Below are 16,262 nucleotides of genomic sequence, written 5' to 3'. Positions count from 1 at the left end.
ACACGACGGACGCGTAGCATCACCTGATTCAATCGCAGTCGCCCACTTCAGAGATGAGCAAGTGACCACAATGCAGTCGAAGTTGGACATTATGCCTCGGTAACAGAAAAAGCACAAAAAGGTCTCAATATTTTTTGCCTAAATACCGCATGACAACAGATGCTGGACGCTTTCAGCCCTGCTGCAATATCACTCGGGCACCGCACCACTAACAACTTTCGTCGACGACGCGCAAGTTTTGCATTGACTTCGACTTGGCTTGGATTAGATAGAGGTTTTAGGCGTACTAGCGGCGTCAACCTTTGCGTCAATCGCGTCAACGCGCCACGCTGCAGCGGAGCACCACAAGGAGAGCGAGAGAGAGAAAATAAACTTTATTTAAACACAAAGGAGAATGTATGGTGTTTATGGTACGGCGTACAAAATACAAGAACGAGGAGGACAACAAAAACGCAGTTCTTTCTCGTTCTTCTTGTGTCCGTGTTTTGGCACCCCTGCCTTTGCGTACCGGGAATTCTTACCAACTTTAGTTTTCTCTAGTTCTAAACATAAGATATTTGTGACAATGATACAAAGCTCATGAACAGCGATTAATTAAAAGAGGATGGTTTCATATCGCTTCCTGAACAGGCATGAGTCAGTCACGGTGCAACGCGCACCTGCAACCGTCGGTCATGACGTATTTTCTGCACCTGCAATCGCTTGCACTTGCAATACGCAAAAAATAAAACCTGCGATGTTGGTTTCAATTTGTACACTTGGAATCGAGGCGAGACAGACATCAAAGCTACCCGCTATTTACAGGATTGAGGCAAACAATGTTTCGCTTTACTCATGCTTCTGTCTCCATGGCAGCGAGGACGGTGTGAAGTACGACATTCTCATTTCAGTTCTCGGTTATCTGGCGCGACATTCTGCATAAGCTGTACCCTATTAAAAATGATATATATAGCTGATCTATATATTGTACTTCAAGAAAGAAACTTCCCATATTGTTCCGTTAACAAACTTGGCCGATCCCGAAGGTGTTCTGGGTAAAGTGGAGGAATCCCCAACGTAATTCAATGTAAGATAGACACAACTACAGGAAAGTGCAAGGTTGAGTCAAAGAATGCCTCCCATAAAAAAAATACACTTTCTACTTTGAACGTTACAAAAGGACTAGCTCACTATAAATGGCGGCTAAAATCCAGTCGGTACAGATTATGTAAATCTGTAAGTCGTACACAGAAAACTGTTTAGAACAACGTACATTTCTCTCCAATAAGCAAGCAGCAAACAATCGCAGACAGCAAAAGAGAGATATAGAAAAGAATTCGGGCAGTTCATCTACGATGACTATCCAACTAATGCGAATAGCCGAAACGCGTCATGTGTGAGGCACATAATGCAGCCGGGCTCCTCTCTCGCGCTTTCATCTGGACATGCTGCGTAATCTAGCGCCGCCGCCGAGGAAATCCGCGCATACCCAGTGACCAAGCATGGTGTCACGCGTGCAGAGGCAAACATGAACACATTTCACTCGATGACCGCGGACACTTGCTGTCTGAACGCCGACATGATCAAGAGCGGCAGCAGCGGCGAGCAAATTCCCCTTCGTGCTGATTCTCGCTTCAACGCGAACCAGGCGCGGTAGATCACAGTGCACACGAAGCCATCAGCTATCTCGGGTCAGCTAGGGCGCTATAACGTAAAACTATTCCAAACGTTTCTATTCCAATTCTGCTGTCAGCCCTCCGCGATTGGTCAAAAACTGTTTACGACCACGCCCCACTTCACCTGTCGGTCACGCGACGTCACGAAAACCTCAATACCTCCCCATCTGATATGATGTGTACACACTGATTATGCATGATTTGAAAGAAAAAAGAAAAACAGTTATTTCTGATTCGACCCCTTTTCGCCATTAGCCCTCGGCTATTGGTGACAAGTTTTCGGGCTGCAGCCATTTCACCTGCCTGTCAAGCGACGTCACAAAACCGCACAAACTCACCACGTCAAAGTGACGTGTACGCAATAAAGATGCATTAATATGCCGAACAAAAGTGAATTTTTTTCGGAATAGCCGCAGGCTGCCCCATTCCGAAAGGAATAAAAGATGGCTGCCGCCGATCGCTGAGACGCTGGCTACTCGCACCTGCCGGAGAGCATGGGTGTATTTGCCTATAATAAAGCTTCTTGCGTGGCGCTGTAAGGTTTTCAAGCACTTTCGGCACGTTTACTACCTCATTCTGCCAACTCTTCTTTGCTGAGGGTCAGTTTTAGCGTCATTCTCAAGCTTCCGTTGCATGCCGCCGCGATTTTCGACCAGCCACCACAAGCTAAGTAAGGAAAACCCGACCAGTCGCAGACGCCGGCACCACCCTCTTCATCCGGTTATCGATTTTCAGTGCACTGGCTCTGCGCCAGCGAGCGCGAACGCTGTTCTTTCAACGCGAACGTCGAAAGCACAGCGCATACGAAGCTACCGGCACTACGCGCGCTCTGCAAACATCGCAGATCGTTTTGAATATGAGGCCCGCGTGGGCGCGCACTTTGGCCACGTCGCAGATTGCTTTCAGGAGACACGACCGCCGGCCACGCGTCCCTACTGCGTCTATCAAAGGCGTCTACTACGGCGTCTGCGATTCGCGGGGCCAACGCCGTAGTAGACGCCGCAATGTCTCCACTCTGTAGGGAGTGGCGGGCGAGGAGGACATCGGCACACCCTGGCAACCGCCGCAGAAGAACGCCCCTCCACCCTCGCTTGACTCCCTTGCCTCGCGCGCCACAGGAGTGGCCACGCATCCGGGCCGCATTCCTCGCTAGCGCACGCGAGATTGAACCGCATTCGCTGGCTCACCCTCACACGCTTTCACTCATACGGAACCTCACGGCGACGGCGACGCCGACGGCAGAAATGCGCCTGGAGTGTCCATATAATTGCTATCGCAATAAAATAGGTAGAGCAAACCAAGGTGGAAATATGGTCCGTTATATTCGAAAGTCTATTGCACGCGGGTCCGTTGTAACGAGCGTAGACTGTATACGGAACCTCACGGCGACGTCGACGCCAACGCACACGGCGGAAATTCGCCTGCAGTGTCCATATACTGCTATCACCATAGCATAACCACAACGAAACAAAAAAGCGATGCCAAACGCTGCAGCACTACTTTACGCAGTAACGCATGTACAGAAGCTCCGCCCCCAAAGCTTTCCCTCCGATGCCACAGATAGTATCCGCGGGCGTTTAGGGTGGAGCAAGTGCAATCTACGTTTTGAAGCGTGCCAGAGAACAACCAGAGTGGAACGGGGCCACACTCGAGCGGACCCTTGCACTATCACAAGTCTGTTTATTTCGACGTAAATAATTCATTATGTATGCCGAAATGGAATCTTCTTTCAGCCGACTGACATAAGCGATCCCTGTGTATGGGTCCTTTATTCAAAAACTTTTCTAGAAACTTAGGCGTCAGCGCGTAGTTTTGCAAAACGCAGGCGCTCCCGTGAGTTCTGGGTGCTTCGCGAAAACGGTTAAACAAAATTTAAGAGAACTGGTAATGCCAAGAATGCGTTTCACATTAAAAGGTTAGGTTTCGGGGGAGATGACCTTCGAGACCCAAATGGTAACTACAGGCTACAGTGTCGTAAAGTGGTGACTACAGGCTACAGTGCGCACAAAGGTGATAACAGTGCCCCGTCTGAGCGGATCAGCAGCGGGATATTGGCTTGTAATGGTGCTTGCTGGCAGTAAACTGGGGCGCTATAACGTAACGTTTATTCCATTCTGACTTTATTCCAATCGCCTGACGTGAAATTTTCGTAACCGGCGATGCAAGCACGGGCAGCGATCCGCAAGGTCGCCGCCCATGCTTGCGTATATCAAACGCTCTCCTCGCTTACAGGGAATAACTTTTGTTTGGTTTCAAAGCGAACAGCATTGCCTAACGCAGCAGTTGTTTTTATCTAATTGGCTAATCTAATCTAATAAAGCGAGAGGAAAGGAGCGCATAGAAGAGGCGAGGGTTTTGGCGGGGCCGAGATAGCGCAGTGAAAGTATATAACAGAGTGACGAAAGTATAGTTCCGGTGTCTCCGATTGGTCCGCTTCTTGCCGAGTTAGGGGTGGCTTGTGAATGATTACGACGCGTGCAACAGAGGTTAAAAATGCCGCCAAAACGGATGCTCAGTGAAGGCGTTTTGGCAGAGCGATGTCATGTACGCGCTGAAAGGGCTCAGCAACGTTATATCGGCATGCAATTAGTTGTTTATTAGACGCAAATGAGTCAATTCTCGCTGGCAGCTCCGAGTATATAGCACAGGAGCGATCAGTGGGCAGTCATCTTCTATTCTTTTTGCAATAAGGCAACCTCCGGCTACTAAAAAAAAGTTCAGTTTTGCTCAGCATTTAATGCATCTCTAGTGCGCACACGCCACTTTGACGTGGTAAGCTTCGGCGGTTTTCTGATGTCGCATGTGTTGTGCCATTACCACAAGCCCGGATCCCGAATCTGCAAGATGCAGAATCTATCCTGCGAGCGCCATAATTCTCCCTTCACAAGTCAAGATGCTGCGCCTTCGTGCGGGAGAAGCCTCGGCGGAGCAGCGTGTTTTGACGTGTCCGCGTGTGCCCGACGGCCCGGCGCCGCACCTCCCTTGCCTGGAGGTCACCGCGCGCGCGAACTTTGAACCGAGTGGCCAGCGCGGTCGCTGGTTGGACCCCTCGGACGACCGTCGTGTGCTGACTTTGTATTGGGCCGGTTGAGTGACAATGGGCCTCGGGGATTATAAAAGCAGAGACACGCCGCTCGAAAACAGGATCCGCCGACCCCACCTGGAGAGAGGGTCGCTCCCGACTGGGGTGAGATGTGTCACGCGTTTTCGCCGGACGCCGTCGTGCGAGAACAGTCGCGTTTGTGTGAGCTCTCGGCCCCAGTGCCGATCCGTTTATGTCCTGTATGATAACCTGTATATAATGTATAAAGTCCCTTTTTTTTATTCTCATCGACGCCAGGCTCGGAGTCTTCGCTACCAACGCTCTGTCACGAAACGGGTGAAGAGCGCTACGGGACCACAAAGCCGTAATCGTGGTGCAGCGGTACAAGTTCGGAACACTGGCGGCACCGGTTGGATGTCGTAACACTGGTGGCACCGGTTGGAAGTTCGTAACACTGGTGGCACCGGTGGAAGTTCGTAACCCTGGATGGCAGCTACGGGATTGACCGGCATCAGCTACCTCGGCGCGGTGAGTGCCTGAAGTTTACCTCAAACACCAGACTTTCTCTGACACAGGTTATAGTAGCTTAGGGAAGGATTTGGTGTTGCATTGTGATAACCTTGTGTGTTTCAAGCCTAGTAAGAGTGTTTTGAAAACCAGGGGATGCTGAGGGGGTAAACAGGGCAGTGTGTGAAATACTTGCATATGTCTTACTAGTAGTGTTATAGTAGCGTACGGCAGGTATATTCAAAAAGGGTAAACAGCAGGAGGACAGTGTGAACGATGGAGAAGTACAAGGTGAAGGAACTTCTCGAAATTTGTGAGGAGTTGGGCATTGAGTTGGGCTCGACCAAAAGAAAGAATGCGATCCTTGAGGTCATGAGGACTGGGGACGTAACGGCTGAGGAAGCCGCTGAGGCCTGGGCGGATATCAATGAACGTCGGGAGGAAAGGAGAAAAAAGGAACTTCGCGAGGAGGAAAAGGAGGAAAGGAGAGAGAGGGAGCGACGTGAGCACGAGCTTAAAATGAAAGAGTTGGAGACCCGAAATAGCTCGCCAGCGCCTAGTCTCACTTCTAATGTTCCAAGAATACGCGATCAACTTCCACCCTTTGTCGTCGGAGAGGATATGGCCAAATACCTCGTGAAATTTGAGCACGTGTGCGAACGGAATAGCATTGAGCGATCCCTCTGGGCACAGAATCTGTTAGCGTTGCTTCCTGGGGAGGCATCAGACGTAATAACTTGCTTATCGAAAGAGGCGTTTGAGAGCTACAGTGATGTGAAGGAAGCGCTACTGCGGAAGTACAAATTGTCGCCCGAAGCTTTCCGGCAGAGGTTCCGGTATGCAAAAAAGGGTAAGGAGTCGAATGTTGACTTCGCGTTCCGTCTAAAAGCCGACCTGGTGGAATGGCTGAAGGGCGAAGAGGTTTACGACGACCGCGACAAAATTGTCGAATGCATCGCGTTGGAGCAGTTCTACCGTTGCATTGATGAGGATGTCCGGCTCTGGCTGCAAGATAGGCTAAAGGAGGTTAAGCTAAACAAGGCAGCAGAGTTAGCGGAAGAGTATTACACCCGCCGCAGCTTGCACAGCAAGGCAGTGCGTGTAGAAAAAGCAGATAGGAGAGATGTGTTTTACGGGAAGCCCGACGAACGGAAGGAAATCACGCGTCGCGAGTTTCAGGACGACGAGTCCCTTCCCAAAGAAACTGTAAGGGATGGACAGAATGCATCTCAGAATGATGACGATGGTCCGAAACAGCGAAACGAAATGACGCGTTCTTTTGAAAAACGGAGACCGTTAACCTGCTACAATTGCAAAAAGCAAGGGCACATCGCTGCAAGCTGCCCAGAGAGAATTGCTTTTGCAACGATACGGGAAACTCACAAGAACATACGTCTATTGGAGCCCTATGTGCAGGAAATTAAGGTAAACGGCAAGAAGTGCCGAGCACTGCGGGACTCTGCAGCAACTATGGACGTTGTTCACCCGTCTTTCGTCTCCTCGAGTGATTTTACGGGAGAGTGCGTTAGGATACGGCAAGTGGCCGAGAAGGAGAGTGTCTGTTTACCGATCGCAACGGTTAGCATTGAAGGAGAGTTTGGAAAACTTAACACCGAAGCCGCTGTGTCAGCCGCCCTCCCGGAGCAATTTTCCTACCTCTTCTCAAATAGCTCGGAGCAGCTGCTGAGGGATCAGGGCAAATCATTCTTTGCCGACGTGGCGTACATGGCCCCCACGCGATCCAAAGCGCGCCCGCTGTCGAGGGAACTTGACTTAGCGTCGGTGAGCGAAAGGCGGTGCGGCACACGGACCGATCACGGTAACTTGAGTAGCGAGCAGTCACGGGAGAGGCAGAGCTCGGAGGCTGGCCTAGACGAGCGGGTCCTGGAGGTGAGTGGGAGTGACGCGTGCAGTGCTAGCCGCGATATAGACTCGACGCCGCAATTAGGCGACGCGGGCTCCACACTCGCTCCGGTTTCCGCCAGCCGGCAGGAGCAGGCTGCAGTTGAAAGAAAAAGTCTGATTCGCGAACAACAGGAAGATTGTTCACTAGCCGATCTGAGGAAGAGCGTCAAACGGGGAGTGAAAGAAAAGGGGGTTTCATTTGGCAAGGAATCTGGCTTATTGTACCGCCGCTACACGGATAAGCAGGGTCGCAAATATAAGCAGCTTCGGATTCCGCGAAAATATCGCCGGGAAAAATGAATGACCTCATTTGCTTCCTCAGAAGTATGTTTTCGGTCCAAAGCGATTTCAAGGGGACCATTCTATTTGTATATATTTTGCTGATTATTAATTGTTTCTATTTTGTTATGTTGATGATTTGAAAACTGATTGTTTAAGCCTTGTGTGCTAGATCGTACACCTGCCTCTTGTTGCAGCGGGAGAAAAAAGGGGAAAACAATTTAGTTAGGTTGATTTGAATTATGGCCTTGTCTGGTGTTTGACGGGAGACAGAGGGCACTTGTTCGTGTTGGGTGTTGCCTTTTGCCGGTCGGTTTTGCAAGCTGCAGAACGACCAAGCGGGACCAGTGGCGAGAAGCAAGGTCTTAGGAACGACCCGAGCGGAGCTGGTCAAGGTGCCTTGGCGACGACGTGGTGAGCAGAGCTCCTGTCCTGACGAGTCGGACCTGGGCACGTGAAGTTACCTGGCGTCCCGACACTGGACGTGAACTTGGACGAGCCTGACGAACGTGCGCGCCTGGCATCCGAGCCACGTGGAGGCAGCTCGTCTTCCCGGCGCCTTATCTGAGGGCGGGGATGCTGTTGTGCCATTACCACAAGCCCGGATCCCGAATCTGCAAGATGCAGAATCTATCCTGCGAGCGCCATAATTCTCCCTTCACAAGTCAAGATGCTGCGCCTTCGTGCGGGAGAAGCCTCGGCGGAGCAGCGTGTTTTGACGTGTCCGCGTGTGCCCGACGGCCCGGCGCCGCACCTCCCTTGCCTGGAGGTCACCGCGCGCGCGAACTTTGAACCGAGTGGCCAGCGCGGTCGCTGGTTGGACCCCTCGGACGACCGTCGTGTGCTGACTTTGTATTGGGCCGGTTGAGTGACAATGGGCCTCGGGGATTATAAAAGCAGAGACACGCCGCTCGAAAACAGGATCCGCCGACCCCACCTGGAGAGAGGGTCGCTCCCGACTGGGGTGAGATGTGTCACGCGTTTTCGCCGGACGCCGTCGTGCGAGAACAGTCGCGTTTGTGTGAGCTCTCGGCCCCAGTGCCGATCCGTTTATGTCCTGTATGATAACCTGTATATAATGTATAAAGTCCCTTTTTTTTATTCTCATCGACGCCAGGCTCGGAGTCTTCGCTACCAACGCTCTGTCACGAAACGGGTGAAGAGCGCTACGGGACCACAAAGCCGTAATCGTGGTGCAGCGGTACAAGTTCGGAACACTGGCGGCACCGGTTGGATGTCGTAACACTGGTGGCACCGGTTGGAAGTTCGTAACACTGGTGGCACCGGTGGAAGTTCGTAACACATGGCAGACTGGCGAACTAGGCGTGGGCGTGTACATTTTCACCAATCGTGAAGGCTAATGGTGACAATGGCATAGGATCGGGAAGAAAAGCTTTTCTTTTGTTCGGCCTAATCATGGATAATCAGTACTTATACGTCATATTGAGTTGGGGAATTTTCCCGGTTTTCGTTGCGTCGCGTGACGGACAGGCAAAGTGGCCGTGGCCCCCAAAACGTTTGACAAATCGCGGAGGGCCAACAAAGGAAATTGAACAGAAACAGATTGGAAGAGCTTTACGTTACAGCATCCCTGGTCTAAGGAGGAAGTGGAATGAACTTTTTGTGCTTGAGTGCCAGTGTGGACATTACATCTGTGACCGCCACTTGAATATAATTGCAGTTACGTAGGCACAGTTCCAGTATAAAACAAGTGTGCTGATGTTCCTAAAGACGTGCGGTATGCCTTTACTAAATTTAGGGCACTGCATACTGCTAACCGTAGTCGAATAAAGCTGTGTAATGTGCCGTAAACAAACCTGAACGCTTTCATTGTAGATGTCATTGCAGCCTGACTGCAAGCATTTCATGTTGCAGCTCGCAGGCTGAATGAAGCATGCCGTGACGCACCATGAAGCATGTCGCAACTCGCAGTTCAATAACATATACAAGTCACGAAAACGGGTACATATGATAAAAGACATATAACTGATGTGCTCTCACTGATATACCGAATGCTCACAAATGTGAGGCAACCGTCTTCAGCTTTTCGTTTCAGTTTTATATTGTTACGTCCAAGCGTGACCTTCCATCCACTATACGGCAGATTGTTCGTGAAGAGTTGCTCCATCAGGAAGAGATGTACCGTTGCGCACCCGGCATCACTGGCGCGTACTCACCACACGAGATGAGAAACACGGCCGTTTCGACGACATGGCAACCCACGGTGAACTCAGCGACCATCGAGTATAGGTCTACCCCACAAACGAGAGGGACCATGAGCTATCAAGGTCATGACTACGCCCAACGCCCACGCCGCACACACGCCTCCCAGCGGCCGATGCCTAGCCATGATGAATGTCACCCACCTACTGTCTATGCAGTCGACAGCAACATGCGCGACTACATGGAAGAACATCGCAATTTGAGGCATCTGCCGGTATGTTTCCAATGCGGTGTCGCGGGCCACATAGCGAGGTTCTGCAATCGTCGCCCAACAACGTGGAATGGTCGATCCGGATCTTCAACAAGGCCCACACCTCCTACGAGGACAACTCAACAGCCGTACACCACCTCTTGGTCAGCTGGCGTCCCTTCTGGCAACGATTACTGGCAGAGAAGCTTCCGGAGCCGCTCGCCGGCATCTGACAGGAGTTTGACGCCACCGCCGACATCTCGTGCACCGCGTTTACGCCAATCTCCATCGCCAGTGCGCCGCTCCTCCTCGCCTTCACAACCGGAAAACTAGCTAGCGCGGCCGATGGGGGTGAGGTCGCTCGACACGTGCTATCGACAGAAATGCCCCCTGCAGTTGCTATGATTAAGAACAAAGTGCATGTACTTGTTGATGGTGTTGCTACAATGGCTTTAGTGGATACCGGAGCAACTGTATCCGTAATGAGTCTCGGTTTTAAAGGTCGGTTGGGGCGTAAAGTTGTATTTCGGTGGGACCAGGCTGCAACGTTTTGTGGAGTGAGCGGCGAGTCGTTGCGCCCTGTTTGTGTGTGCACTGCTGACGTATCCTTGGCTGGTAGAGTTTTCGTGACAGAATTTGTAGTTATTCCCCGATCGACGCACGAAGTGATTTTGGGCATCGACTTTTTGCGACAGTGTGGCGCGACCGTCGATTGTCGCACGGGGGAAGTTTGCGTCGATGGCCATGTTTCGTCCGGGCTCTTAGAGGAGCCTTGCAGTCAAGGTGAACTTTGTGTGTCTGCAGATACTGTTGTGCCTGCGTCCACCTCGGTGTGCGTGCCGGTTGTATGTCGCGGTGCAGTTCCAGACAGTTTCGATGCCTCCGTAGAGCCAATGCATCTAAATTGTGTGAAGAAGAACGTTTTTGTCCCTCATTGTGTGGTATCCATCGGCAACGGGCGAGCTGGCTTGTGGACGACCAACTGCTCGGCAGAACCCGTCCTGCTTCCAGACGGCTTGAAACTCGCCTACTTTACAGAATACACGTCTTCGTCCGTAGCCGTACTAACAGACTCGCCGTGTGAACCTGCTGACCTTCGCCAAGTCTCAGACAAAAAGCTTCTGTCTATGATCAACAAGTCGCTCAGCACAAGGGAGCGCCATACCTTGGTGGATACGCTTTCTAAGCATCTGTCAGTGTTTGACTTTGCGCAGCCGGACAAAGCGTTCTCGATTCCCGAGTCACGAACGCGCCATACTATCGATACGGGATCTGCGCGCCCGATCAGGCAAAAGCCTTATCGCGTGTCGCCTAACGAGCGCAAGATAATCGGGGAACAAGTGAGCGACATGATGAGAAATGGGATAATACAAGAGTCCTCGAGTCCTTGGGCTGCTCCGGTCATACTCGTCAGAAAGAAAGACGGTAACTGGAGATTTTGCGTCGATTATCGAAGATTAAACGCCGTGACTAAGAAGGATGTCTACCCGCTGCCCCGGATAGATGATGCAATCGATTGCCTTCATTCGGCCTCTTATTTTTCTTCAGTGGACCTGCGCTCAGGATATTGGCAAATCCCGATACACCCGACAGACAGAGAGAAAACAGCCTTCATAACCCCGGATGGATTATTCGAATTCAATGTGATGCCATTTGGGTTGTGCAACGCTCCAGCAACCTTTGAAAGGTTCATGGACACCATTCTGCGTGGGTTAAAATGGAACATCTGTATGTGCTATCTTGACGACGTTGTTATATTCGGGCGCACATTCAATGAGCACAATACGCGCCTGGATATTGTCCTCAACTGCATCAAAAACGCCGGCCTGGTTCTGAACTCCAAGAAATGTAAATTTGGTGACCGTCAAACCCTTGTGCTGGGTCATCTTGTTGACAAAGACGGTATCCGGCCTGATCCCCTCAAGACGGCAGCTGTCGAGGCATTCAGTGCACCGCAGTCAGTGAAGCAACTTCGTAGTTTTCTGGGTCTTTGCTCTTACTTTCGCCGATTTATTCCTGGTTTTGCTGACGTCGCTTATCCTCTGACAAACCTGCTACATAAAGACGCACGGTTTGAGTGGACACCCGAGTGCGATTCCGCATTTCGTCAGCTGAAGTTCCTGTTAACCTCCCGACCTATCCTTCGCCACTTCAATCCTACTGCGCCGACAGAAATCCACACAGATGCTAGTGGCGTTGGTCTGGGTGCCGTATTGGTCCAACGCTATGAAGACCGTCAGCACGTGATTGCTTACGCAAGCCGCTCATTAAGCAAACCTGAACGGAATTACACGGTGACAGAGCAAGAATGCCTCGCTGTAATCTTTGCGGTTCAGCGATTTCGCTCGTACTTGTACGGACGCCCATTCCAAGTCGTCACAGACCACCATTCCCTGTGCTGGCTCGTGAACCTTCGCGACCCTTGTGGTCGCCTTGCGCGCTGGGCTTTGAGGTTGCAGGAATATAACTTCACTGTTTCCTACAAGAGTGGCCGAAAACACGCTGACGCAGACTGCCTTTCCCGTATGCCGCTTGCCACGACAGACTGCGACGCAGACGATTTTGATCATCTCGTCGCTTCTGTGACACCCGCTTTTCCAGATATCGATGCGTTCAAAACAGAACAACGGACCGACACTAAATTGGAGCCACTCTTTACTTCTGCCCATTCAAGTGCAACAAGCAGCTACTGTGTACGTGACGGGCTCCTGTACAAAAGGAACTACTCAAGCACGGGTGCCCGCTTCCTTCTAGTGGTGCCAGAGCGTCTCCGGCCAGCAATCCTTCAGGCTATGCACGATGACCCTACCTCCGGGCACTTAGGCACTGTGCGCACACTTTATCGCATTCAAGAACGCTTTTACTGGCCCCGGATGCGACATTCGGTTGAGTTTTATGTCGCCAGCTGCATACAGTGCCAGCGTCGGAAACGCCCAACCACTGCCCCATCTGGTCTCCTTCAACCTGTGCCGCCTTCCAGCTCACCCTTTCGGCAAGTTGGAATTGATCTGTTAGGCCCTTTTCCGAAGTCATCTAAGGGGAACCGCTGGATAATTGTCTGCGCCGACTATTTCACACGCTATTGCGAGACGGCGGCTATACCATCAGCAACTGCCACCGAAGTGTCGCTTTTCTTACTTCACGCTATTGTTCTCCGACATGGACCACCTGGTGTTATCATAAGCGACCGGGGACGTCAATTCACGGCGGATATAGTGGAAGAGCTTGCGCGTTTGTGTCACTCGCACCTCAGACACTCGACGCCATATCATCCGCAAACAAACGGCCTCACTGAGCACACTAATCGAACGATCACAAATATGCTTTCCATGTATGTTGCGTCCGATCACAAGAATTGGGATGAAGTTCTACCGTTTATTACTTACGCATATAACACCGCCAAGCACGAGACAACCGGCTACAGCCCCTTCTTCCTTCTATATGCTCGGCCGCCCCGGTATACGCTCGACACTGTCCTCCCTTTTTACCACCACGACAATCCTACGGTCGCCGATACGCTGTGCCTCGCTGAAGAGGCTCGGAGACTTGCGCGTCTTCGGACTTTGGCATCACAAGAAAACTCCAAAGCCCGCTACGACGCACGACATCGGCCAGTTACATATAACCCTGGTGATCTCGTTTGGCTTTGGACGCCCACAAGGAAGCGCGGTTTGTGTCAAAAGCTGCTGGCAAACTACGATGGACCGTATGTTGTCATCGACAAAGTCAGCGAAGTGAACTATACTCTCGCGCGCCTCACGAACACTGGTAGACGTTCTGCTAGGACACACGTCGCGCATGTCGCACGGTTGAAATCATGCACGCCACGACAAGCTAGTTGACTCGCCCAGGGGGCTTTGTCTGCGAGGGGAGGTATGTTACGTCCAAGCGCGTCAAAGGGACGCGGGGATCAAGAAGAGAGAGGAAGAGGAGAACGAAGACTGTGCAGCGGCCATTCCTGTTCTTCGTAGCCTGCCGTTCCTGTTCTCGCACGCCTAAATAAACCCCTTTTCCCCGTGCTTGTAACCATATTAACAAATGTAACTTTACTAAGGTACAAAATTAACTCGTTTACAGCCGCTTCCATGACAATAACACTTATTGTAGTAAATGTTAGTGCATTTCAAACCAACAAAATATCCCAACTATAGGAGACAAGCGTGGCTCGTTAGCGCGCGTCCGCGCTCAGAGCGTCACGTCGAGCAGATGGACATGCAGCAGACTCGCCCACCTGATCGAGGCCAAAAAACGCCCTGCTCCGTCGATGGAAGGGTCAAAGGCTCAATCGCAGACTCCGAAAGAAGATCTCGGAGCTCAACAAGGTGTCTGATGACCACTGCAAGGCGCTATGCCAGCAACAGTGGGACGAGCTCTACGGCAAATCCTGGGATATGCTAAAGCACCTTCTCGACGAAAGCGGCTCGAAGTCAAATCAGAGGCATACGTTGGCCCGGGCCCTTCACGAAGCCACAGGGTCTCACACGGTCGATGGACTCGTCTCAAAACTCATACAGAAGTACCTGCCCGTCCGTCGCGACGAAGGTCAGGCAACACAACTCCCGGACTACCGAGGCTCTCCACGCCCTGAGCTGGACGAAGACTTCTCCGTTGCCGAGGTCAGACAGGCCATCTTCGCGCTCAACCAAAAGTCTGCGCCGGGTCTGGACGGAGTCACCAACAAAATGTTGGGAAACCTCGACGACACGTCGATCGCCTTTCTGACCAACAAAATGAACGAGTCCTGGAAGAGCGGCGTTGTTCCTTCAGAATGGAAGATGGCCTGCACGGTGCTCATTCCCAAGCACAGCAAGGCCCCGAACATCGAGAACCTCAAGCCGATTTCTCTAACCTCCTGCGTCGGCAAGGTCATGGAGCGCGTCGTCCTCAACAGGCTCAACGGGTACCTCGAAGACAACGAGGTTTACACGTACAACATGATCGGCTTCCACGCCAGACTCTCGACGCAGGATGCCATGAAACTAATCAAGCATCAGATTGTGGATGGCCGTTCCAGGGACGTCAAGGCTCTGCTTGATCTGGACCTCGAGAAGGCTTTCGACAACGTGCTCCACACTTTCATCGTAAAGGCAGTTTCAAACCTGGGTCTCGGTTCCAGATTCCACAGCTACGTCAGCTCTTCTCTAACAGACAGGAAGACCAAGCTTCGCATTGGGGACTTCCGCTCCGACGATGTGCCCCTCGGAGGGCAGGGCACTCCTCAGGGCGCTGTCATCTCCCCCACACTGTTTAACATATGTATGATTGGTCTTGCCGAGAGGTTGGCACGCGTCGAGGACATCAAGCGCACCATCTGCGCCGACGACATCACCTTATGGTGCTCCAGCGGCTGCGAAGGCAGAGTCGAAAAATCCATGCAGGAGGCGATCGACGTGATCGAGGAGTATCTCCGCCCCATATGACTTCGATGCTCCCCGCCAAGTCGGAGCTTCTGCTTTACAGAAAAGAGAAGGGAGGCAGACCAAAAGATTGGAAGCCAGTCTCCGAAAGCAGCATCTGTCTTCGCACTAGTGGCGGGGGGGGGGGGGGTGATGATACCCAGGGTCGACATTATTCAGGTCCTGGACATGTTTGTCGAATTCAACGCCGGGAACGGAACGGCTCTCCGCAAGATCATCGCAAAGACGGACAACGCTTTCCGGCTCGTTCGCAGCATTGCAAACCGGCACCGAGGCATGAAGGAAAACAATGCCCTCAGGCTGATCAATGCCTTCGTACTATATATGTCACTTGACGTACACGATTTCTATGCACAACTGGCTCAGAGCGGAGCGAGACAAGCTCAACGCTCTCGTTCGCAAAGTAGTGAAGAGGGCTCTCGGGCTACCCATCAGGACCCATACCGAGGATATTCTCAAGCTGGGGGTGCATAACACCGCCGAGGAGATTGCCGAAGCGCAAGAACGCGCGCAACTCACTCGCCTGAGCACCACAGCGGCAGGTAAACGCATCCTCGAAGAGCTGGGTTACCACCCTGCGGGATTCCCGATGGTCAGTACCCCGATCCCTTGGTGCATTCGAGACAAATTCGAAGTGGCCCCTGTGCCCCGAAACGTCCATCCCGTCCACAACGATGGCAGACGCAACGCCAGAGCAGCAGCCATCCTCAAACAAATCAAGCAACGAGACATTAGAGCAAGCTTCGTCGACGCCGCGGAGTACAGCGATGGGAAGACCTTTGCCGTCGTTGTGGTCGACTCCAGCGGCAAGATTTGCAATAGCGCTTCCATTCGCACTTCAGACCCCGGAGTCGCCGAGCAAGCCGCCATCGCCCTGCTAGACGGTCGTGGGTCTGAGAACTACAGTGATTCCAAAACGGCAGTTAGGGCTTTTCAGAAGGGTTGCATCGCCAAGCAAGCTGCCCGTCTTCTTAGCAGCTCGAGTCCATATGCTCTCACGCATCATTCAATCCACTGGTTTCCCGCTCACGTAGTGTCGGTCG

The 16,262-nt window shown here is 52.0% G+C and overlaps 1 protein-coding gene across 1 annotated transcript in view; it reads right to left on the bottom strand.

Annotated features, from left to right (window-relative positions):
* LOC135915995 (L-fucose kinase-like) overlaps nucleotides 1–285 on the bottom strand; it is a 73,117-nt gene extending 72,832 nt beyond the window's left edge. Inside the window, exon 1 of the mRNA XM_065449191.1 lies at nucleotides 24–285. Coding sequence (XP_065305263.1) covers nucleotides 24–90 — 67 coding nt within the window. The 5' untranslated portion in view covers nucleotides 91–285. The remainder of the gene's footprint in view (nucleotides 1–23) is intronic.
* Nucleotides 286–16,262: the final 15,977 nt, after the last annotated feature.

Source organism: Dermacentor albipictus, chromosome 1, assembly GCF_038994185.2.
Source record: "Dermacentor albipictus isolate Rhodes 1998 colony chromosome 1, USDA_Dalb.pri_finalv2, whole genome shotgun sequence".
Lineage (NCBI taxonomy): Eukaryota > Metazoa > Arthropoda > Arachnida > Ixodida > Ixodidae > Dermacentor > Dermacentor albipictus.
Note: the sequence above shows the minus strand (reverse complement) of the source record. Positions and strands in the feature narration are given on the sequence as shown.